The 24,857-nt window shown below is 56.7% G+C and overlaps 2 protein-coding genes across 2 annotated transcripts in view; one reads left to right on the forward strand and one right to left on the reverse strand.

The window, feature by feature from the left end:
* The window catches only part of EEF2 (eukaryotic translation elongation factor 2), an 80,345-nt gene extending 64,749 nt beyond the window's left edge, over positions 1 to 15,596 (forward strand). The window contains exon 16 of the mRNA XM_065745840.1: positions 15,585 to 15,596. The gene's annotated coding sequence lies outside the window, so the exon portion shown is untranslated. The remainder of the gene's footprint in view (positions 1 to 15,584) is intronic.
* Positions 2,822 to 6,055, reverse strand: LOC136054562 (neurturin-like). The gene is made up of 3 exons (XM_065745846.1): positions 5,953 to 6,055; positions 5,037 to 5,286; positions 2,822 to 3,486 (listed from the first exon to the last, which is right to left on the reverse strand). The coding sequence occupies exons 1-3, from the start codon at positions 5,974 to 5,976 to the stop codon at positions 3,038 to 3,040; spliced, it is 723 nt and encodes a 240-aa protein (XP_065601918.1). The 5' UTR covers positions 5,977 to 6,055; the 3' UTR covers positions 2,822 to 3,037.
* Positions 15,597 to 24,857: the final 9,261 nt, after the last annotated feature.

A 24,857-nucleotide genomic window follows, 5' to 3' on the forward strand; every position in this document is an offset into this window, starting at 1 on the left:
CAAAACCACGTGGTCGCCCAATTTATGAAGAGATGGTGGCTGAAAAACCATTTGTCTTGATAAACTGGGAGAAAGGACTTCTTCCCAGCGCGTTTCTGGACCTGTTTAAATAAAGGACGCGACGTTTGCCAGTGCTTTCACTGAGTGGAAACAATGATGTTAGGCCCATTTCCCCCTCACCAATACCAAATCAGGAGTGCGCCCATGTTGGCAAATGGGATCCCGACTGATGCAAGTGACAGGCGGAGCCGAACCAGAGCCAGAGCCGGAGTTACCCAAACACAGCGCGGCCATATGGGGATGTGTATAGTAAGACACAATGAAACGTCCCATAACTCATTATCGGAGAGTCGGGATAACATAACACTCATATTTTGCGCTGTCACAACCACCAGAGCAGCTCTAAACAGATCGTCTTCGTTTCCAGCCCTCGTCTCCTACCCCGGGTGATGGGCAAGCTGCAGGGTTGAAGATGCCCCCAAAATCCTACAAACACTGCCCGACAGATGTTGCACACCGTTATTAGCAATCAGTAACGCATGGGGTGATGAGGAAGAGAGCCAGATGAGATCGCACCGTAGCTTTGAGCGGGGAATTTTCCATCCTTTTGCCTTTTCTGCATTGTAGACATTCTTCCGGACAGCTCCAGCTCCTATTACAGCGGAGAGGGCTGTAGAAATGGAAAGCATTAAGGGAAATAGAGGTTCTATTGGAACCACATTTCCCCGCGCGGGGCGGTGCGGGACGGGGCGATGCTCCCGGAGCTGGAGGACGCACGTGTCCCCAAGAGGCCGGCCCTGAGCGACACGCATGGAAGCGACACGCAAGCAAAAGCCACGCTCGGGCGGATGGCCCCGCTCGTCCCCCGGGTGTTGTATGGCTGCACAGTGCAGCTGCAGCCCAGATGCACTCCCCCGAACCATCGCTCGCCGCCAACGTCAGCCGCTTCCCCCGCACCTCCACCACGGGTGAATAAGGAATACAAAAGACGAGGCGTTGCAGCTATCCGCAGCACGTTTCTCAACGTTTCGGGGTGCTCGTGGGGTTGCAGAGTGCACCAGAGAGGGTTGTGCAGCACAAGGAGGCAAAGCTGCTGTCAGCTCAGCCCTGCAAGCCCCGAAAACTGATGGGTACCTCCAACGCATCTCCAAAACCCGACCCCCGGGGGCCATGCAGCAGCTGCGAAACCTCAGCGTCACCTCTGCGCTCCTGGTGACACGGGGAGCTCGGTGCAAACCCTCGGCAGCACCTTCCTGTGCTGTAGTGCCTTTGGGTTCTGGTTGGTTTATTTTTTTATGTTTTTTTATGTGTGAGGTGTTTTTTTTTTTTGTTTAACCGGAGGCTTCTGCAACACAACTAATTTTAGTTTTATAGTAGTGAGAACTGGAACGCGCCCAAGCCCTTCAGAGCGCAGTTATTATTATTAGATTTGGGTGCATTGTTGTTGCTTTATTTGAAGGCGGGAGCGAGCTGTGGGCACAGCGTGGCTCACAGGCACAGATCCTCCTGCAGCTCTATCTTTTGGGGTCACCTTTGTCACCGCCATGCCAAAATCCTGCCCGGGTCCCCAACGACCACGGTCCCAATATGGCACAGAGGTCCCTCTGCGGAGCGCTGCCAGCGGAGCGTTCTCCCTCCATGCCCAGGACACGACACCAATATTCTCCTTCTGTTTATGATTTGCTTTTTCTGGGAAGAGGGCCAAGGGGAGAAAACCCATCAATCCCAGGCAACAAATTTAGCCTGCCCAGAGAACGCAAAAGTCTGCGGTCTCATTTATTTCTCCGCAGAGTAAACAAGAGTGACACTGCTGTAAATGCGAAGCGGAGCCAAAGCCTGGGCCTGTCCTGTGTGTGCTCCAAGCTGCTCTGCCCCATTGGGAATCCCACACTCCCTTAGGGAAGAGCTGGGCCGGCTTTGGGGGATCCCCAGCTGCCGCAGCCCGGCTGTGCTGGTGGCCTCGTGGCTCAGTGTCACCTCTGTGGCTCGGTGTCACGTCTACGGCTGCAGGCAGAGGGGCTGCGGGGTTAATCCAGTTACTGCAGATTATCCTACAAGGTGGCGGCTGCGGGGAGAGAGGGGATGGGGTGTGGGGAGTGGAGATGGAGCCTTTCCATGTTGTGTGTGTGGCTCCTCACGCAGTGTGGGGCTTTGGGGCACAGCACAGGGACCCCAGCACGAATGCAGTGATAGCGGGGACACCTGTAGACATCCAACACCCCCTGTGCCCACCACACCCCGTAACACCGGGAGCCCTACAGACACACTGCATATGTTAGACCCCGCACACACATCCCTGTCACCTCCACCGCGCAGCTCACAACCCCTCAGCGGGTGACACATCCTGTCTGTGTGACAACAACCTGGTGCACGATGACACGGACAACGTCTGTGCACAACACCCCGCACGCAGCACAAACTGAGAGTGCATCACACTCTGAGCCCAGAGCCTGTGCTGCACACCCAAGCATAGGGTCGGCTGATGGGAACCCCTTCAGTGGGACAACACCCGCACTTACACCTTCCTCTGCAGCCCCACAGTCACAGCACACGCGCGTGGGCAGGGAGCAGCGCTCGGGGCTGTGCGAGCATCACAGTCTCTCCTTCTCCCACTGGACATGGAGGGTCCATGGGGCATCTCTTCTTCTCCTCCATGGACACAGAGGGTTCCACTGGACATGGGGGGTCCCTGAGGGAATTTCTACTCCTCCCAATGGACATGGAGGGTCCGTGGGACATCTCTCCTTCTCCCCCGTGGACACAGAGGGTCCCAGCAGACACAGGGGGCCCATGGGGCATTGCTCCTCCTCCCAATGGACACGGAGGTGTCCATGGGGTGTTTCTCCTCCTCCCACTGGACATGAAGAGTCCGTGGGGGGATCTCTCCTCCTCCATCTGGACATGGTGGGTCCATGGGTCATCTCTCCTCCTCCAACTGGACATGTGGGGGGGTCCACGGGGCGGGCAGCGGTGCAGGATCCATCCCCATCCCCACCGCAAGCTTTGGCCCCATTGGGCCACCCCCCAGCCCGTCCCTTCACACACAGCCGCACTCTTTGGCCGACAGCTCGTTGACGGTGTAGTAGCGGTTGTAGGCGTCCAAGAAGGAGACGTCGTCGTCGTAGGCCAGCGGCCTGCAGCAGGGCCGCGCGCGCACCTTCTCCTTCCTGATCCTCTTCCGGCTGCGCACGCTCTTCAGCGAGAGGTCGTAGTTCCTGACGGCCGTGTCGCAGGTGCCGCTGCAGTAGCGGAACAACACGGTCTCGTCCGACTCGTAGCCCAGGCCCAGCTCGCTGACGCTCACCTCCAGCTCCTTCAGGGCGCAGGGTTTGTGGCGGGCGCGTGCCCGCTTCATGCGGTTGCCCGTTTTGGGGAAGAGGGGCAGCTCGTGGCCGCCCGAGTTCATGGCCTGGCTGTAGCGCTCCACCAGCGCTGAGATGAGCTGCCGGATCTCCCCCTCTGTGTAGCTCTCCAGCAGGCTGCTGTCTGCAAGAGAAGGGGCACAAAGAGCAGCGTTCAGTGCCACGAAGCGGCTGTGAATCATAGAAGGTGTGGGGTGTGGAGCTGCAGTGGGGACAGACCCCCCCAGCCCCTCCCTGGCATGCGTGGGTAGATAGTGGTTGGATGAGGGGGAATAGCATTAAACTAAAAGAGGGGAGATTTAGGCTAGATTTGAGGAAGAGATTGTCTACTCAGAGGGTAGTGAGGTCCCAGCAGTGCTGTCCAGAGCTGTGGGTGCCCCATCCCTGGAGGTGCCCGAGGCCATGGATGGGCCCTGGGCAGCCTGAGCTGGGGGGAGCACCCAGAGCACAGCAGGTGGGGTAGAACTGGATGATCTTTACGGTCCAACCCAACCCTCTAACTCAACCATCCCACGTTTCTATGATCTTTAAGGCTCCTTCCAACCAACTCATTCTAGGGCTCTATGATCCTTGAGGCCGCATCCAACCCAACCCGTCCTGTGACCTTATGCATGGGGCTGAGACCTCAAGAGGAGTTCCCTATTATGCAAAAATGAAGACCCCACGAATAACCCCACCTTCCTCCTCTTCTCTCCTCCTACTTTTGTTTTTTCCCTGCCCAGAGCTGTCCCCTTCACCTGCGCAGCATCAAGTACATGCTTAAAAGCAGGGGGAAGAAGAAAGCATAATGAATGTCTGCTGCGCTCATGGTTTCCATCTGGCCAATGGCAGTGGTGCTGTGGGTGGGGATCAGGCAGTGCGATGTGGGGTGCACACAGCAGTGGGAACACAGGGTCACCGAGCAGCACAGGAAAACCAACATTTCACAGCAGCATCGCCCCGACTTGCCAACGCACAAAAAATCTTCCCATCCCCGCCAAGAGATGATGCTACAGAAAAGCCACCGTGGAGTGATGAGAAACTCCAGCAAATTCAGTAATGGGATGTTTCCCCATCGCCTCGGTGGAAGGGCTGCTCACCAGAACCACAATGCATGCAGCACACACACAGAGTCCAACCACTGCTGGCAGCATCTGGACCCCCGTGTCCTAACCCCGAGCCCGGGTTTGGTCCAACCCAGCAGCGGGGGAAGCACGGAGAAAAGCATAATTTGACAGCTTGTCATCGATTTCCAAATTTCAAACCAAGAAGAAGCTCCTCTGGTTTGGAATAAAAGCAAACACGCCTGGGATTTCCAGCAAGCCGCAAAGGGGCAAGCAGCGCTCCGGGGGAAGCTGCTGCAGGATGGAGCTGCTTCCATTCGCTCCCAGCTCCCGTTTGACATTTTGCATTTTTAAAAATAGAGTGGCAATTAACGACGATGACAAAAATGCCCTTTGGAGCAAAAAGAAAAGAAAAGAAAAGAAAAAAAAAAAAAAGAAAGCAGCTCTTGGCATGAAGATGAGCGTGAAGGTTTGCTGCCATGCGTGGTTTTCCTGGGATGCCCATGAGCCCACGCTGTGCTAAACACCCCCAACCCACGGTGCAGGAGGAAGGGAGGGAAGGGGGCGGTTGTGGGATGGCTGAGGCAAAAGCAGCCCCCGATGGTGCTGTGGGGCTGGGCTGTGGGCTTACACTGGGCGAGCAGAGAGCTGTGGCGTGGCAGGGCCCGGGGGGGTCTCCGTGGAGCCACCGGCAGCAAGGAGGAGGAGGAAGAGGAGGAGGATGCTCGTGAGGCTGGTGAGGAAGGCAAGGGGCTGTATGTCCGGCTTCCGTTGAACATGTCTCTACAAACTAAAATGGATAACATGGAACTGAGGAGCATCGATGCAATGGCTGCAAACTTCCATACCTTCATCTTAGAGCAAGTCAGAACATTGAAAGTCTGCAAAACAGGCAAAACAAATATCCTTATTACACGGCCTGTGCCCGCGGACCCCTCTCCTGCCCCTGTCCCCATGGCTGAGGTCGGCCAGCAGCTCCAGCCCATCCCTTCTGCCCCCAGGAGTGGTCCAGAAGGGACTGCAGTGGGGAAATTGAGGCACAGTGTATGGGCTGAGCGGGAGAAAGGGAAGGTGGTTCATGGCTGGGGGGTCCCCAGTGGTGACAGTGGGGACAAGGGGATGTCCTCGCCCCATGCAGCCCCACAGTGGGTGATGTGTGGGGTTTAAGCCTCCCACTTGGTGGCTGGGTCCCCACCTTGTCCTTGCACTGGGGCTGAGATGCTGGTGGGCAACTGTGAGCGAAGGATGACCTGCAGGCAGGGGACCCCGCTCCAATGCCTTCACCCCATGCCGTGCCCCACTGCTCTGCCTCTGCCAGCAGTGTGCACAGAACCCAGACCACGATGGGGAACGGGGTTGTGCTGCTCAACCTGCACCCAGATCCCTTCCCCAGCAGAGCACCAACACAGCCATCCCCCACTACATCAAAACCACGAGAACCCCACTCCACCCCAGCAGCGCCGGCACACGGGGACCAAAATTCATGGCTGTGATAGCAGAGGGTCTCATGTCACCCCAAAACCCGAGGGCAGCCGGGATGCCCTTACCTGACAGCACTGGGATCTGTCCATCCAGAGCAGGTTGGACCCGGCGGGAGCTGACGGGTGCAGCCATTAAACCCCCATCACCGCCAGCCTTCGGAGAGCGGCGCTGACTCGCAGTCACCTCCCATCCCCTTTTTCTCATCTCAGCTCCTTGCAAACTCCAAACATTTCTCCTTTTCAAATAAATTTTCCACCGGGTGTTGGAGTTTTGAGGGAGGGTTTGGGGGGGGTGGGGTGGGTGGGAAAGAGAGGAGGGAAAGAAAAAAAAACAAAACAAAACACAACAAAACGTAACCCAGTTTAACAATATCTGCCAAATGGAATATACTGAGGGAAAAAAAAAAAAGAAAAAAAATGTTTATTTAAAACTGGAATTTGACAGATTCGCTTTTACCGTTATTGTAGAAAACAACACTGAGAGCTGCGAGTGCTGCCTCATTGCCAGCAACACTTTATTTTACAGGATGCAGCTAATTACGCTTTAACTAACAGTAATTATACGCCCCGTAGGTTACAAGATAATTGCAGAACCCAGCCAGAGCCTAAATATTTTCAACAGGGCTATAAACAATGCCAAGATAGAAAAAGAATAGTTTGGCCATATAAGGAGGTAAGATCGTGAAATCCTGCCGTGGTACCGGGAGGCAGCGGCGGAGCGACACGCACAGCGCGCCGCGGTGCCGGCGTTGGGCTGAGTGCTCATGGGGTGGATGGTGCCCCGTGAGCCGTGCTGGGGAGGGTCAGTGGAGGGCAGAGAGTGGGTTTGGCCCATGGTTAATGGCGGTGGTTGAGGGCTTTCAGGCTGAGAGCAATGGGGAGAGAGCGGGGAACGCACTGGTGGGCATCAGATAGATGTGGTGAAGCAATGGGGCATGGTATGGAGGCTTTGGATGTGGTGCTGTAGGGTTGGAGCCGGGCAGGACGTGCAGCACGGTGTGAGCTGCCCAGGGAAGGGCCTCTGGCTCATTCTGAGCCCGTAGCATTTCAGCAGGGCGGGTTCAGCCTCGCATATCCCATACAAATGCTCCTCTTTGGGCAGTCAGCAATTGTGGCCCCCACCCGCTCAGTGGTGACCTTTCCAAGGACTGGAGGGAACTCTGGCTCCAGTGTGCAAAACAACCAGAAAAAAAAAAAGATTCCAAGCTTTGCCTTCGGTTTCTCTTGCTCTAAAAAGCCCCACGTGCCAACCTGTGGGGAAAGCTGAAATGTGAAGAGGGGAGAAAAAGAAAATCTCGCGCACACAGCTCACAGCCACGACTCCTCCAGGGCTGACTCTGAACTGCACGCTCTGATTCTTCCAGTTTCCACCTATCCTACACCCAACCCCAATGATAATGTTTTGCTATAGCCGAGTGGCCCCACACTGCCATGTGTTAGTGCCCAGCTACTCCCATGGGCGTCACAGCTCTGCCATCCTGCACTGCCCCTTCCCCATCCCCATCCTCGAAGCCTCCATCCTCCCACAGCAAAAGTCAGTGCTCCCTGAGCTGTCCGTGGGCTCAGCATCTGCTGGGTTGGGTACCACAACGCTCAGTGCTGCTGGCACAGGGAACACCAGGCTCTTCCCAGCCCGGATCATGAGGTCCCATTGTGGTCTTGCTGCTGCTGCTCCTCCCGGGCTCAACAAAAGGCCAAAGGCTGCACTTGGATTTTCTTCTGGAGAGCAGCCCGAAAGCACTGCGCTCTCCTGAATTCTCCTGATAATCCATCAATGTGATGGTACAGATCCAGCCGCGCTGCGCCTACTGCCAAGTGGGAAACTCGATCCTGCAGGAGGAAACCCTTCCCACCAGCACTGTTCTGCACCAAACTGAGCCCACGCTTCTCTGTGTCCTCCCCGTGGTCCTCCCCAGGAGGCTCTGCGTCCTGGAGAACTGGAAACCTCACAAAAACGACGGCTAACAGTACAGCCAAGGTGCATCGCTTGCCTGGAGAGAAGCAGCCAGTGATCTTGGCTCCCTCTGCCCAGCACTGGGGTGAGCTCCCTGCCCAGCTCCCATCTTGGCCCAAAGCATCGAGTCCATCGGTCCCATGTGCTCTTCTCCAGTGCGTCATTGCCCCCATTGCTCAGCAAAACGTAGAACCAACGGAGCTTGGCTTCTAGCTGGAGGAATCTTCACTTCATCTCCCAGGCACTGGGATTTCTCATACCTTTCCCTGCTCAGTGGGAGAGCAGCGTTCCCATCCCATGGACTCACCAAACCCTGCGGGCTGCGTCGCGTTCGGGATCGCGTGGGCTTCATCCACTTCTCACGCTCTCAGGTTCTCTCCTCCATTTCCAGCTGTTAAGCCGACTCACATCATCCTTCAGACTCCTCAACGCCTCAGCTCCCGATGGAGCGAGGCGAGGGGAGAAGCCGAGCTTCATTTTTTACCCAAAATCCTTCTTTATGGCAGAGGGAGGGGGAAGAGGAGACGTGCGAACGTTCTGTCCTCGGGCTTTGAAGCCTAGAAGCCAGGGCGCTCAAAAGACATTATATTGTAAGTATGTCATAAATTTTCAGTCGATTCATGCTTCCGGGCATTGATTCATTATTTTCAAGAGCTCGGCCTCGGCCACGGAGCGAGAATGGATGAGGCCACGGAGTGGCCAAGGTTTTTGGCAACATGAAACACTTGGAAAGATCAAGGCCTTGACGGGACATCAGAGAGAGCTTCCACCTGCCACACTGTTTATTTTAGTGCCTTACATGGGAGCCAAGCTGCTTTGAAATCCCGGCTCCTCATGACTCACCCCGCAGGAATTAAACAATTTCCATCCCGGCTCTGTGCTGCGGCGGAGCAGCTCCGGGGCTGCGGCTCTTCCAGGAGAAACCAATACATCGAGAAGCTCCCAGGGGTCCCAACACCACCAGGAGGATGGGGACAGAGCGGTGTTCGGATCGAATGTTCCCCAAAAGGTCTTGAGTTGGTGAGACCCCCCTTGGAAGCACAGCCCCGAAGGGCATCGCTGTGTCTGAGCACTGTGCTGAGAAGGGCTGCAGCGGCGTTGCCAATGCTGCAGGGTCAGAACAGCCTCAAAATGACAAAATTCGTCCCAGAATGGGGAGCGTCAAAAGGAAACGTGCCCCAAGCCCTGATCGAAGTTTAACTGTTGAGTTAGCATTAAGTGGATGCAGAGAGGAGAGGAAGAAAGATGTCCCCAGCTCCGTCTGTCTCGGGGTTGCTCTGTGCCAGCAGCCCCACGGCAGACAGCAGCTGGAGCCATAGGGCAGCGCTGCGCACAAAGGACACGTGGGTTTGGAGCATCTTGCTGCCCACGGAGCCACGCTGTTACTACTGCTCCCTATCCCCTCCCCAGCTCTCCCTGTGCACTCTAAGTAAAACCAGAACCCTGCGCTCCACATGGATCCGCTTTCCCAAAGTGAAAAGCAGCCCAAGGCGAGGAGCTGCAGAGCTCTCCCCGCAGCCCCACTTTCCCTCATTCCTCTCACAGGGACAGCCCCATGTACCCCACTGCTCCATGTGCTCGCTCCATGGGGCTGCAGGGAGAGGGACAGGAGATTTAGGGCAATGCGGCTGTGCCTCGTGTCCCTACCACCACCTCTCCTTTTATGACCTTTATCCATTGACCCAAAGGGTTTAATCAGCAGCAGAAGCCACCCTTTGTGCTGAGAGATGGGTACAGAGAGGCAAAACCACAGGGACATGTTTTGGGGTTGTATTGCCCAGCATCAGCCGGAGGACAGAGCGCGAATCCAAAATCACTCCTTCGAGGTGGGAATACACCAAGGATGCAAAACACAGCGCGATGGCAAAAGCGCTGCGCAGAAATGGCCCTTTGATAGGGAGCAGGAAAAACAAATACGGCGTGGAAACGCTCCTGTCAACACCGGAGGATTCTCCCCACAGTCCTTACGTCCAAAGCCAGGATGAATCATGCAGGCAAAGAGGAAATCAATGCTAACGTGAGCCAAAAAGTCACAAGTATGACAGCCCAGGCACCCATGGGTGCTGGCAAATGGCACTTCTCCAGCCCTGAATTTCCCTCTCCTGCCAAAACCTGTTCTGAACGACAGTTCCTTTGGAGCGACGGACCAACCCTTCCAACACTAAATAACCGTGCGATGCCAGAAAGAGGTGGTTTGTTGAAGGAAACTAATTGCTGTGGCTTGTTTGAACAACCCCAGTGCCTGGGGAAATAGGGTTAAAAGCTTACATTTTGGCAGCAGGGCTGAGCCCGGGCCCCAGATGTGCTTTTCTCTGGGCCAATTTCGACACCACTGGTATCCACACAACCTCCTCCGGCACTGAGGAAGTCACTATGGGACCGAGCGGGGCTGGTGGCACTGGGGAACACTGAGGAATGTGGTCCTAGAAGCAGCACTGCTCGCAGTGCTACCTCCAGCGCAGCACTGGGGCATCCCTTCGTCTCGCTGCCCTTTTCCCCAATATCTGCTGTTCTTGCACAGAAGGAGCCGGTTTGTCAAGGCTCCCGCCGGGGATTACGATGCTTTGCTGAGGGCAGGGAGACCCGATAGAGGTTTGCAAATCCAATTTGCACTAAACCTTTCCAGTGGGTTTTGGACGGTGCACGGGATAGTATCACATTAGCATTTAGCGGCCGACTCCAGCGGCAGCTCCCGACATCTTGAAGCACTTAGTGCTGCTCCACAGCGACCGAACGAGGAATTCCTCCCGAGACGGCGACGGCGGTGCTCTGGGAACTGAGATTTCGTAGAATCATAGGACGTCCCGAGTTGGAAGGGATCACCAAGTCCAGCTCCGCACACGGTCACGCACAGTTCACACTGTATTGCTGAGAGCTGACCAAATGCTTCCTGAAATTTGTTCTCCTTGTGAGGGAGACGCAGGCGGACATGAGGAGCTGTAGAGACACCAGGAAGGAGCTATAGGGCCATCATAGGGGAGCTGTAGGGCATAAAGGATCTGTAGGGTGACCATGAGGAGCTGTAGGGCCACCATGAGGAGCTTTAGGGCCATCATGGGGGAGATGTAGGGCCGCCAAGAGGAGCTGTAGGGCATAAGGGAACAGTAGGGTCACCAAGAGAAGCTGTAGGGCCACCGTGAGAAGTTGGAGGCCAAACAGAACCTGTAGGGCCAACAGAAAGGAGCTGCAGGGTCACCACGAAGAGCTGCAGGCCGCCACGAGGAACCAGTAGGCCATAAGGGAGATATAGGGCCGCCATGAAGAGATTGTAGGCCACCATGAGTACTGTCTCCTCTTCTCTAGGCCAAACAAACCAAGGGACCTCAGCCGCTCCTCATGCTCTCTGAACCTTTCACCATTGTGTCGCCCGCCTTTGGACACTTTAAAAGTTTTGAGTCCTCCCTGCCTGCTGGGATGGGTTCCCCTCCAGCTCCATTGCAGCAACCCCAAAAGATTGGTTTGGAGGGAGTCTGAAGCTGGGAGATGGTGAGGGCTGCAGACAACCGATAAGATCACAGTGGGCATCCAAAGCACAATGGGGCAGGACTGCCCAGTCCTCTGTGTGCACGGACACTATCGTGGTGGCACCATGGCACTGTGCTCCTGACTCCATGGGCAAACTGCCTGCGGGGTTCAGGGCTTCCCATAGGGGTAAGGAGGAGCTGAGCTGCTTTCATAAGCAGAGTTTTGCCCTCGAAGCGTGACCACCACTGGTCCCAGGATGTGGGGTCACCTCGCCACTGAGGTCTGTGCTGCTGGAAGCACTTGAGATCGGATATAGCAGGAGCATGGCCTGGGCAGGACGAGGCAGACAGCAGTCATCAGTCCTTCCCCACCACTCTTCCTCCCCACAGCCACCCACCTGCCCCGTACCAGTGAGCCCAACCCCAGTGTCATGGGCTGCACCCCATGCCTACCTCCTCGTGTCCCCAAGCACTTCAAGCAGGACCCCATCCACCACCGCCCCATGAGCTGTGCTTGGAGGGCTCGTGCTGCCTTGCAGCTGTGCTCCTTGCCAGCTGGCTGCCTCCTTGCAGCCCCCTAAGCTGCTGGATGAGGGTGGGCACCCAAAGGGGGCACTGCCCTGGTGGAGGCACAGGGCTGTGGCACTTGGTGCAGGCAGTGATTGCCTCTCTCCTCCTCCTTCTGCTCCACCGCTGGCACTGTCCTTCCCAGATGGCTCCATAGAGCTGCTAAGCCTCAAAAATGCAGTCTTAATAAGCCAGTGCCACTTAACGAAGACAGCAGCTGCCCTATAAAACCACAGGCAAGCCCTTCTCTGGGGGCAGTCCATAGGGACAGGGCTGGTGTCCCTGGGTAGGGCAGAGTGCCTGCTCCAAGGGGTGCATTGGTTTGTCCCCGTGTCACCTGCTTTGGTCCCCTGCCTTATACATGGGAGCAATGTTCATCTGTTCTTCTGCCACAGGAAAGGAAACGGAGAGGGAAAATCCCAGGGAACCACAGAATGTCTCCACTGGGAGCATCCCATGGCTGCTCCTCCCCACACTGCTGCCACATGGGAACCACAGTGCCACTGCATCATAGGGATGCAGGGACCCCAACCCCAAATAGGAGTGGGGGCTCTGCCCCATCCGGGGGTCCCAAAGCCCATCAGCTCATTAGAGGAGAGGCTCAGGGAGCAACAGCCTCCGCAATAAATACACCACGTGCTCCCTGCCCAGCCACAGCCAACAACAACATCATTAACAGCAAAAAGAAACCACCAAAAGCCGCACAGAAGCTGCTGCCTGGTCACGATCTGAGCACTCGGTGCTTCCTGGGGGGAGGCACAGAGGTGGATGAGAGCAGCTCTCAGCCTCAGGCTGTGACCACCGAGCTGCTGCCCAGCCCTGCAGCCCCAGTGCTGGCTGCTTGCTCAGTCCGTCCCCCAAATCCCAGGGTCTGTTTGCTCACTTCGAGAACCAGCTCAGTTTGCTCAGTTCCTTCTGGGATGCATTTGTCCTCCCTGGGAAGGACACGAGATGAGTTTGCAGACCTCTTCACCCCATCAACATGGTCTGGAAAAAACAGCCAAGGTGAAATCAAGAGCTTTCCACAGCTCCACTATGGCAAACGCTGCTCGAGGGCAACTCAGTGTCGGGCATCATCACTCAGCAGAGCACCACACGTCCCCGCAGCCCGGGCCCTGCACACTCAGCCTGGCCGACCTTCAAAGGAAACCTTTTCCACTTGAAAAAAACCCACAAAAGTAATGAATGTGGTTCCATCCAAATCAAAACACTTCACGAAACGCAGCACTGATGGCACCGGGCTCTCTTGTCGGGGGGCTGGCAGGCTGGCGACGCGGCCTTTGAACAGCTGCGGGAGGAAATGCTTTTCTGTCGTCGTTGGAGAGCAATGCGGTGGCAAACGACTGTTTCAGTTTAGCTCTTTGGATGCGGAGTTACAAAGTGAACCCGTTCGGGGTTTCGTGACAAAGAAGAGAGGGGAGAGAAACTGCTCGTGGCATTTCCTTCCCGGGGCAGCGGCGGAGGGGCTGCCTCCTTCCCACGCTGGGGATGCTCCTTCACATGAGAGCATCCCCGCGGCACCAGCAGGAGCTGGCCTGCGTTTCTTTTCCCTTCTTCCAACTTCAGCGGGGAAAGACCGCTCCAAATGGGCCAAATCACCGGGAAAGCTGTGCAGGGGGGGAGGGTGGGTTCCTTCGCTCTGATCTGCAAACAATGGGGCTGGAGAACGCTGCTTGCCCAGATAAGGGCGTTGGCCAACCCCGGAGCTGCAGCCCTGCAGCATCTTTTGGAGATGTCAAGGGAATGGCAGAGGGCACATGGTGTCCTGATCCTGACCCCCCCTACCACAGCTGCCCCTGCACTTAGCTATAGGTAGCAGGGCTCTGTGCACTTGAACCAGAACGGAAAGTGCCTGCGGCACCAGGGGAAAAAACACCGCATTGAAACACATCAGCCCTGAGCCACGTGTGCCTGGACCATCCTCCCACCCCGCAGCATCCCCCATCAGCTCGGCCCCGCGGGGTACCACGGGACGCTCCAGGGGAGGATGCTGCCATCGCCAGGCGGCCCCAAACACAGCCCTGACTGCCTCACGATGGGCCCTCCCCGGGCAGAAAGCGGAGCACCTAAAGCCACAAGGTGACACTGCTCCAGTCACACTGCTGCCTGGGATGGGCTCGGGGCCACGGGAGAAGCATTGCACATCTCAGACCGTCCCCTGTATTCATTCCCCCGTAGGTGGAAGCTGACCCACAAAGCACACCCCAGAGAGGTGAGGACGGCCCAGCAGCGCAGCTCTGCCAGGTTATCACTCCAGGAGAGCAGGGAGCTGCCGAGCACCGAGCTGTGATTCTCGACTGCACCATGGGAGGGCACCCAGTGCAACCACGGCCAGCTCTGCTCTGCACCCACTGAGCCCTCCCCTGCACCCTGGGGTGCTCCCCACCCGGGGACCCCCGATGCCAGCACCTGTGTGCCCCTGGCTATGTCCCAACAAGCTGGGCCAGCTCCCGCATCCAGCTCAGGATGCTGCAAGGTGCTGGGTGCTCTCAGCAGGTGCCTCTGATCCGGTGCTGTTAAAAACCAAACCAAACAGCAAAAGATGTAGAAATGAATCAAAAAGAGTCGTTTTCCCCCAGCACTGCTCTGGTGGGGACATGGGACAGCTGACAGCCCCCCCCCCCCCGGAGCAGTGTGCAGGTGCCTGGTGATGTCCCTAAGGATGCTCACACCACATCCCAGAGCAAAGCTCCCGCGTGGCATCACCGGCTCTGCTTTACCACCCGGCTCTGGTGCTGCACGGGCAGCTTTAGAGCAGAACCCGGGCCTTGGTTAAAGCCAACAGCTTTCCGAATCAACGGACGAACAAGTGCTTAAACCTCCGAGAACCTTACTTGGGGGCCCTCCCTTCCCCACCTGATTCCTCCGCCCGCATCGCGCCGCGTCTCCGCGCTTCTGCTGCTCGATCCGGGAGCACGCACCGATGCAGGAGTCGGGATTTGGGATCCACAGGTGAACCCGCCCGCAGAACCGGGACTTCAGCACAGGGCCGGGACTCAACGCGGAGCTCCTGACGGCCGAGCCGCCCCTCCTGCCGCAACGAACTGCGGGGTCGGCTCCCCAAGCAGCGATCGGATTTAAATCAGTGCCGGCCACAAGCTACCATATATGAGCAATAAAGACATCTGAGGTCTAGGTTGTTTTGTTAAAGCCTTCGTACAGAGAGTGGGAAATTCCCTCCCTCGACGCCGCGCTGCCGTTGGCCTCCGGTCCCCGCGGAGCTCTGGATACCGCGGATCGGAGGGACCCGAGGAGGGCAGAGCCGGGAGGAGGTGACGGGGCCGCGGATCCTTTCCGTTTCTTAAACTAATATTTAGACAGGACGCGTTTTCTCCCCTAATGCGAAACGCGCAGCACCATGAGCCGTCCGAGCCGTGTTTGCCTTTCTGCGCGGCGGGACGCTCTCCAAGTATGAAGCAAACTCCCCCGGCAGCCCCAACGGCACCGGGCGGGCGGGGGGCAGCGGGGGGCAGCCCGGTTCTGGGACCCCCGTTTCGTGGGGCGGCTCCGGCTGGGCTCCGGTTGTTGGGCTCCGGGGGTGCGGGGGGACAGCGGCGGAGCCGGGACCGGGCTCAGAAAGACCCCCGCGGGTGCGGGAAGGGTCTGTGCGGGGTCGGGGCAGGTGCTCCCGCTACCACGGGGTGCGGGGGTCCTTACCTGGAGGCCGGGCCGGTGTGAAGCGCTCAGCGGCGGCTCCGTGACGGGACCGGGACACGCGTGGGACCGGGAGCCGCCATCAGCGAGAGACGGTGCGGTTCGGTTCGGTGCGGTGCGGTTCGGTTCGGTTCGCTGAGGCTGAGCCCAGCACGGCTCGGTTCGGCTGTGGCACGGCTGCAGCACGGCTCGACTCAGCACGGAGCGGGGGGGGGGCTCGGCCACCGCCTCCTCCCCGCGGCGGGGGGCGGGTTTGGAGCGGGTCGGCTCCCGAGCCCCGCCCGGTCCCGCCTCCCTCCTCCCGGTCCCGGGCTGAGCTCCGGGCCGAGCTGCGGGGCCGATCCTGCCGCCCGGTGCCGCTCCCGGTGCCGCCCCGCACCCCGCGCATCGTTTGATCTGATCCTTCATTTCTTTTCTTTTGCAACTTCTCCGTTTGCCAAAGGGAAAGAAATAGTTCGGAGCAGCGGAGAGATGGGGGTCCTCCTTCCCCCCCCGGAGCTCGGGCACGAGGAGCGGGGGTGACAACCTCAGAACCGGCAGCCCCCGGCCGGGCTGCAGCGATGCTCTAATATGGCGATTGGGGAGAAGTTATTTCTAATCATAAAGAAATCCAGGTCAGCCAGACAAAGAGTGATGTCAAGGAATTTAAATCCTGCAGGAAACACACTGAGTTTTAGGCAAACCCGGGACTGCTGCGGTCCCAAGGCCAGAGGGGACACAGGGTGACCTTGGGATGCTTCAGAAGAGCCAAGCACATCCCTTCCCTTTATCTTAGCTGTCTCCTAATGGGACAAGCACTTCAGCCACATCCATGCCTGCATGCTCACCGCAGGACGGGTGGAAGCATCCCCTGCTCCTGCGCGGTGACCACAGAAAACCAATTTAAGCGACAGACAGAAGCAGGAAGCGCCGCTTCTTTCGGGTTCGGCGGCAAACAGCCGCTCCCTGCACCGCCATCATTACGCTCCAGAGTTAACAGCCGCACCGGCAGCCCCAGGCGAACCTCCCCTCCCCACGTGGGAAAGCAGCAAGATGTGCAAACAGGCGCTGCGGCAGAGTCTGAGCGGCTTTAATGACTTCTTCCCCCCCCCCCCCCCCCATCATTGTCCAGCCCTCCAGCCCCCCCAGAGGTGTTTGCTTTCCGGCAGCTTTTGGAAGAAACGCGATCCGTGCGCTCCGACGGCCGTTGTGCAACACGGAGGGCACAGGCTGGGGCAGGCTGGGATCGGGCGGTGTGCCCACCTGGGGCACCTGGCTGCGGGCTGGGGGGGTCCTGGCAGCCGCGTGCACTTCCCCGAGCAAACAAACAAACAGAGACCGAGCGTTTGCAGCACGGAAAGGGGTGAGGGGGGTGTGGAGGTGGGGGGGACTGAAATCCTGTCTGCCGGGATCGCTGGGGGGAAAGCAGCAGGAGGTAAACAAAGCAAAGCTAATTGGCTTCGCGGTTAGGTACGTTGGCAGCCAGCAGGATGCTTGCTTTTGGGGACAGATTAAAGCCAAGCTAAGTGTCACCCTTTGCACCTGGAGGTGTCCCCTCAGGCTCCAGCTCAGCCTGGCTCCAGCACAGCTTTACCATGGGGCTGGGGGTGAAGGATGCACGACCACTGTGCTGCTCAGTGTTGGGGGCGAGCAGGGCACGTGCCTGGCCGCCTCCTCCCAGCGGGAAGGAACACCTCCCTGACACTCTGCCTAACTTTCTGGGCTCAGGATCTGTCTGAAACAAATGGAGGAGTGCAGTGAGAATCCCCAAGCCCCCAGCAGCACGTGGAGCAGCACCTCCATTGCTCCTCTCCTCACTCTCCCCAAGCAGAGCACTGCCCGCTGGATACCGGGATGTTGTGTATCTGTGTGAGCGTTGGAGATGCTGAAAAGAACAAAAATAGAGACAAGTCTGACTGGGGAGGGACACATGTGCCCTAACATGGAGCTAACCATGCTGGGCACCACGGAAGGGGCTCGCAGAGTGTGGGGTGCTCAGGAGGGAACAGCCATAGGAAACGGAGGGATCGGAGGTCTAGAAACTCAGTGCTCCTCAGCAGCAGGCTCCTCTTCTGCCTTCCTCCTGTTTGTTTTTGCAAGTATCAATATGCTGGGACTGTTTTCTTCAACGCACGCCGCGTTTTGCTGGGGGTCTGGGATCGAGGTGCCCTCCCCAGAGTGGTCTGCAGAACCCATGGGTGCTGTGGTCCCCATTTCCCATGATGGTGATGGGATCCCCAACCCCACTGCTCAGTGGGAGCCCTATGGGTCCGCACCCAAGCACCGCCTTTCTGCCCAACATAGGAATACTCCTCTTGGACACGTCCAGCAGCATCCCACGGTGCCCTCGTGCTCTGCAAGCAGAAGGCAGCAGCAGTCCTGCCAAAACCCCGGTAGCTGCTGAGCAAACATCCTAATGTGAAGCAGCCCCGACGGAGCGGGAGGGAACGTGCCCGAAAAAGCGTGGAAGGCGTTTCGGAGCTGTAACAAAAGCACATGACATCGTGGAGGCTTTGCGGAGCGATCAGGGAGCACAGCCCGGGACCATTTGCATCTTTCCTTTTAACTAACATTTTCCTAATGACGTGTGCAGTGTGCTGAGTGATACGTGCTTTCCATCTGCCCCGGCGGGGTTCGCTTGAGACCCAAACGTCGTCATACCCGGCCCCACACCTCACCCCTTCTGCCTAAAAGTAACAGAGCAAATGAAGTGCAGTGAGCAACCGAGGGGCTCCAGTTGAGGTCTGGGAGCTGCTGCTGTTTGCCTTGGCTGCGTCCCATTGACCAGCCAAGCTGCCCTTGATCCGCGTGGGTTTATCCGGCCCCACGCTGATGCCTTGTAGGATAACAGCAGAGCCCGGAGAGCTCTTCTGCTCCTCTGGGAATTCCTGCTTGCAGCTGCACAAGTAGTCTGGAGAAGCAGCACGGTGGGGTCTGCTGGGAAATGCTGCACGATGGGGTCCTGCTGGGTATGCTGTCCCCATGGAGATGTAAGAGACCCCAGAAATGAGCAGCCTGGGGATGCGCCCTGGCTGTGCGCAGCCTCTGGAGTGCCACATTCAGACACTGTGCTTCACAAACACCTCAGTGTGGTGCAGCCCAGCACATCCGACACGAGAGGCTGTCCAGGAAAAAGAACCATAGACTCGTGGCACAGTTGGGTTGGAAAGGACCTCAAAGTCCACGTGGTTCCAACCCCCAGCCATGGGCTGGCTGCCCCCCACCAGCTCCGCCTGCTCACGGCCTCGGGCACCTCCAGGGATGGGGCACCCATTTTTTGAAGAGCTCTTGTGCTCTCAGACAGATGTCCTTAATGAGTTCCATCCAGCTCCGTTCCATTCCTTTGTCCTTAAGGCCTGCTCACCAGGGGATCTCAACCAACAGCTCCTTAAATAGGGATAACACCGTGCAACAGAGCCCCGTGCAAACCCAACGGCATCAGCTGTGGTCTCAGAGGCAACAAAATCTTGGAGGTCTTCCCACCTCCACATCACCCCAAGGAGCTCCAGCTTCCCACCTGAGGTCAGCGCTCCCACTTGCAGCCTTACCCAGTGGATTCCTGGAGAGGAACCACCACGATGGGGTGAAAAATTGGCAACGGACGGAAAGTACATGGTACGAAATGTCACGTTCCAAATCCACCACGAACAAGTGTCCATAAACACCCAGGGGGGAAACCTAAGCAATTAAGTCATTTTCAATGTCAAATAGCCCACGGACCCCACATTTGGACATGACAGATGAACAAAAACATAGGCATTAAAAATTCCTGAAAACTAACAAAGGAACAATGATTAATTTCTCTCTGTTCCAGGGCAATCGCATTATATACACACAAAGGAGTCATAAAAATTCCAGGATGACGGAACAAAATCCTTGCAGAGCTCCACGGATAAAATACAACCGTGTTGGAAGGAGCTGGAACGGTCCACGGAGAGCGCGTGGTGGCTGCTGTGCATCGCATGGAGAAATCCCTTCATCCTCCAGTCAACGATGCCATGGGGTCCCAACGTGGGGAGAGTCCACGGTGACAACCCACGGTGCTGCCAACGTCCCCAAGGAGCCTCGGGAAGGGAGAAAACCAAAAGTGCTTCCACCCGAGGGAGGGTTCTGCTCTTCAATTGTGGGGAAGATATTCCAAACCAAAACCACAAAGAAAATATCATTAAGCGAGGCCGCGGTTTTGCTCGTTGGTTTTTTGGGGGGATGTTTTTCATCAGAAACGGCTGTTTAGTCTGCAGAATAATGGAGCAGTGTCCCCGTGCTCTGCCCTGTGCACGGCAATGAGAGGTATGGACACTGGGGACCATTCCTCTGCCCACAGCGAATGTCCCCGCTGGCAGCAAGCCCGGCTCTGGGTCCCCTTGTCCCCTCTGTCCAGGGCAGCACCCATCCAGTGGGGATCCCTTATCCTTGTGGGATATGGGAAAGTGAAACTTCAGCACACTCGGGTTGGGATAAGACATGGAAAAAAAACAAAACACGGCAACACGTGGAATGGCTCCAGAAATGGCTCCAGAAATGGCCCCAGAAATGGCTCCAGAAATGGCGTAACGCACTGCGGCGCTGGAGCAAGAGCAGGATGGTGTCGGAGCCCGAGTGAGGTCTTACCCATGGCTGTGGGGCGTCTGTGTCCCCACGTCCCCACCCACTGCTGGCAGCAGCCCTGCTCCCCGACTCCTGACCGGGGGAGGTGTGCCGGGCGAGAGCCATGGCAACTCTTACACAAAGTGTCAACAAATTCAGCCAAAGAATGACTTTCTCATGAAGTCTCCGGGGAGGCGGGAGGAACTCAGGCCAGACCTGACTGCCATAAAACAGGCTTTAAATTTTTCGTAGCAGAGGCTGAAGCGGAGCTGGGCTGAGGGTTTGCTCCGGCTCTGCTGTGTCCAATGGAAGGGAAGGGCTTGGGTCAATGGGACGGGTCAACGCTTGGGGAGGGGTCTTGGAGTGGGGGCAAGAGGGACACTTCGGCTTAACCCCGCTTGTTGTTGGGTGTACATCTTGGAAAGTTATTTTCCTTTAAAACCGAGCTATACAAAAAAGGCAGTCGTTATTATTTCGTTAATGCAAAAACGCAGCCAGAAGGCAGCTTTCTCAGATCCACGTGCATCGCTCCTCCGTGGGCCGTCAAGCACAGGTCTGCAGCTCTCACAGCCCCTCCTGACTCAGTCACACATCCGAAGCCGACCCCGAAACACAGCCCAGAAGGGTCTGACACAAAGTTGGGAACCCGCCAAGAAATTCCTCATGGAAAGCAGTCGGCGAAGCGTCGATCAGTGGGGTCTCTGCCTGGCGAACCCCTGTCGGTAATGGTGAATTACGAGCGTGCTCTGGGTTGAAATGAGGCAGAATAAATCTAATCATATTTTTATGAGCCCCTTTTCCTCCCGCGTGGGCCGAGCTCTGAGCACACGCTGTGCAGTGGGAAGGCTCTGCCTTCCTCCCCATCCATCCCCTTCACGGGGTCGGATCGTTGCCAGATGGGGTCCCTAGAGCGGGGCCGTGCCCATAGGGCACCCTGCCTGCAGTGTGGCCATCTCCAAAGGGCTCCTTCACAATTCCTTGGGCATGAAGGTCACAGAGCAGATATCCCCTGGTGCACTACAAACCACATTTCAGCCCTGCACTCAAATCTGCCCTTTGTTTCTCCCAGGGAATGGTGATTTATTCCTTGGGGGTCTCTGGAGTGATGCTCTGATCGTGGGGATGCAGTGCCCCAACAGGATGGCCCTGCGTGAGACTGCTGCCCAACTCAGCCCCTTTGCAACCATGGGTTTGCAATGGGGTTTGATCAAGCCTGCCCACAGCACGGGGTTGGAATCAGATGATCTTTGAGGTCTTCTCCAACGTAAAACATTGTGGGATTCTATGGGTTTGGGGCTGCTGCTGGATCACCACGAAGCAGAGCTTGGTCTGCAATGGGATCGGTGCTGGTGGAACCATTGGGATAATGTCCTGGAAACACTGTGAGGAAGGTGGGAGATACAGTGAGTGCCCTCAGTACCATATAACACACCATAACCTCAGGGAGAGTCCTCCGAGGAGGGCAGCCCCACAGGAAAGACAGCACAGAGCAGCACAGGGCTGACCCTTCCCATGGGTCCTGTTTCCACCCCAGAGCAGCCCACGTCCCACTCAGACAGCACTGCCCCATGGCCCAGACAAACCCACAGAGGAGGGATCCAGTTGCCAGAAGTGTTGGTAGTTTCTTCCTTGCAGAGGAATCGAACCACCCGGCTGTTGCTTTGCACTGGGGGCAATGAAGTCATATTTTTGCTGAGCAGGGAAGTGCTGCAGGACCCCAATTTCCCATGAACGCAGCACCCTTGGGCTCATGGTGAAGCACCACAGGGAATCTGGGGAGCTCAGACTGCAGCAACTCTGCAAAGAGATCACCCAAAGCAATTCGCCAGCTCTGTTGTCTGCTTGGTTGGATGTTGTTTTAGGTGCCATATGAAAGTGGCAGCTCGGAGCAGAGCTTTGCACTGCACGCTTTGCCCAAAGGGATGCAAAGGACCTCGAGCATCTGGAGGAAGTGATAACCCAACTGTGAGCTGAGCTGAGCCACGTCCCAGCCAGGACATGGGGAGCAGCAGTGGGGTTTGGAGCAGCCCCCAGATAGGGGGAGATGGGAATGTGATACTGAGCTCCACTGCATCCCTGGGGTGACTGAATGTGTCTGAAAAACGCGTTTCTCCATTGGAAAAAGATGAGCCCAGCAAGGCGAGCGTGCCGGGCTCTGCTCGTCTGTGCAACGCACACAGAGGGAAAAGAGAAATTAATTAAAAAGGAAAGAAATGAAAAATAAAATGCATGCCAAACCAGCCTGCCTCAGCCCTCTGGGCTGGGCTGCCATTGAGATGCGTGGTGCTCACCCTCCGTACCCACTCCACAGCCAATAAATCCTCCTCTTCGTTAAACACTGCAGGTCTCAATTAATTAAATGAGCACAACAACCACAGTCCCCCTCGGCAATTAGAGAAGTGGCTGGGTAATTAGATGGAATGTTAATTTAATTTCCAGGAGGGTGGAAGGAAAGAAAAAAAAAAAAGAAAGAAAGGAGAAGAAGGGAAGCAGGATGGAGCAAATGGGATTACTTTTGATGAGAGGGGAATTAAAAGTCACTCAGTCATAGAGCAATTAAAAAAAAGTCCTCAAATTGTGCCCCTGGAAGGACGGGACCACCGGGTGCTGTTGTGAGCGATGCTCACCCTGCTCCCATTGGGACCTTGGGACAAGGGACGGGGATGGGGACACAGCAGTGAGCCGAGTGTCCCTTCCCCATCACTCTGGGCTGAAGGGCTGAACCCTCCTGCAGACTCCTATAGGATGAGGGCACTTTGCAGAGGGTAAAGCAGAGAGGCTGTGCCCCGACTCAGCTCTGGGAAGCGGCACGCCGCTCGCAAGCGCTGCCGGTCTGATTTGATTAGCGAAAGCCGCGTGAGACAAAGCAGAGACCCGCACGCCGGGCTGCCAACGCCAGCGCTAATTCGAGCACCTACAACTCACCAGCTTGTAATTATGATGCGGAGCATTCACAGCGGTCCGGCAGGAAGAAATATTTTCCACCAGACAGACGGCTGCGTCTGGGCACTCGGTCCAAGGCTGGAAGGAGGGCGGTGAATGGAGGCAGAGCGGTGGCTCAGCGGTGGCGTGGGACAGCCCGCCGTGTCCCCAGCTCTGTTGGCATGAGACAAGAGGAACAGGACCCAGTCCCCGTGAGCTGGGTGGGGGAGGATAGGACTGAAGCATCCCCAGCACCCAGGGGTGCTGCCACTGCTCCCCAGCCATGAGGACCCTGCCTCTGTTCAGTGCCCCACAGCCTTACCTGGTCCCACGTCCTCACCCTTGTTCCCACATCCCCATCCGTGGTCCTACATCCCCACCCCTGGTCCCATATCCTCATCCTTGTTTCCACGTCCCCATTCTTGTTCCCATGTTTCCATCCTTGATTCCACATCGCCATCCATGGTCCCATGTCATAGAATGGTTTGGGTTGGAAGGGATGTTTAAAGATCATGCAGTTCCAACCCAACTGCTATAGGTGGGAACACCTCTCTCTACAGCACGCTGATCAAAGTCCCATCCAGTCTGCCCTTGAATACTTCCAAGGAGGGGACATTCATGTGTCCCTATCTTTGGCCCTGATTCCCCACCCCTGGTCCCAGGTCCCCATCCCTGGGCTCAACCTCAGCTTTCTGGGAGCCTCAAAAGCACCACTGGGATCTTTGAGATGGGGAAAACCATTCTGGCGCACATGGAATTAAGCATTTGCTTCAGCTCCATCCCTCCCACTGACAGCCCCTGAGCAACACACTCCATCACTGATGGGGCTTCACAGGAGCTCTGCGTGCCCTCAGGATGCTGCTGCCCTTCGGTGTTTATTTGCTGAGCGGTAATTAGGGTGGTGTAATTATAATCAGCACTGGTTTACAGAAGAATCACTTTGCTCAGCACTGGGCCCCCCCTGCTCTCCCAGCCACGTGCCAAGACAAACCGACCCGTGGGAGCCTGACCACACTGATCCAGAGCTTCTGCACCAGAAGGGATGCAAAGAGGGGATGGGAAATGGGGTGAAATAGGGGAGCGGGGGCCCCCCACCCCTCCTGTACTTTGGGAGAAAGGCTGTGGGGGGAGCGTGGGGCTGAGCTGGGAAATGGAGCCCAGCGCTTCGTGTCGAGTGCAGCTGTGAGGGGAAAAATCCTTCTCAGCCCCAAAACCTGTGGATGAAAATATTTACATTTTCCTCCTGTGCTTTCAAGGTTGGCTTGGAAATAATAATAATAATAATAAAAGCAGAAGCGTTTTCATTTGGGGAAGCAGTTCTCTGACTTTTGTTAGGTTTTTTTTTTCTTCTTTTTTTTTTTTTTTCTATGACCCTCTCCCAAAGCTCAATGAGTGAAGCTAGAGCTAAAAAATGCAGTCTTTCAAATCAGGTGCTTTGGGAGAACTGCTGTTGAACTGCAGCTCTGCGAGGAGGATTTGGACTGCTGCTGCATATCGTCCCCTCCAACTGCTGCCCTCACCTCTGCAGATAAAGCAGTAATCCCTGGGTTTTGGCGGACCTCTGGAAGCCAGGAAACTTCCACCAACAGAGGTTGGTGCAGGAAACCCAAAGGGAGCAGCTCCAGCTCTGGGGAGAGATGAGAAGGGGCTGCATGACTGCCATTGCTCCTACATTTGTGAAGTGTTTCCCCACCTCCAATTGCAAATCGCACGCGCCACCTGGAGGACCATAGTCCTCCCAATGCCACCTCTGTGTTAGAGGCCCCAGGCAGAAGTGCTGACCTCATTCCCATCCCCATCCCCATTGCCATCCCATCTCCACCACCACCACCACCACCTACCCC

Source organism: Cyrtonyx montezumae, unplaced genomic scaffold (genome assembly GCF_038088225.1).
Source record: "Cyrtonyx montezumae isolate F1298 unplaced genomic scaffold, pur_monq_1.0 scaffold_39, whole genome shotgun sequence".
NCBI lineage: Eukaryota > Metazoa > Chordata > Aves > Galliformes > Odontophoridae > Cyrtonyx > Cyrtonyx montezumae.

Bases quoted from the DNA above. Each gene is read 5' to 3' on its own strand.
- LOC136054562 (XM_065745846.1), bottom strand. From the start codon at position 5,976: ATGGACAGATCCCAGTGCTGTCAG. The intron at 5,287-5,952 runs GTAAGGGCATCC...CCTGTTTTGCAG, and splicing joins ACAGATCCCAGTGCTGTCAG to ACTTTCAATGTTCTGACTTG. The intron at 3,487-5,036 runs GTAAGCCCACAG...CTTCTCTTGCAG, and splicing joins CAGCTCTCTGCTCGCCCAGT to ACAGCAGCCTGCTGGAGAGC.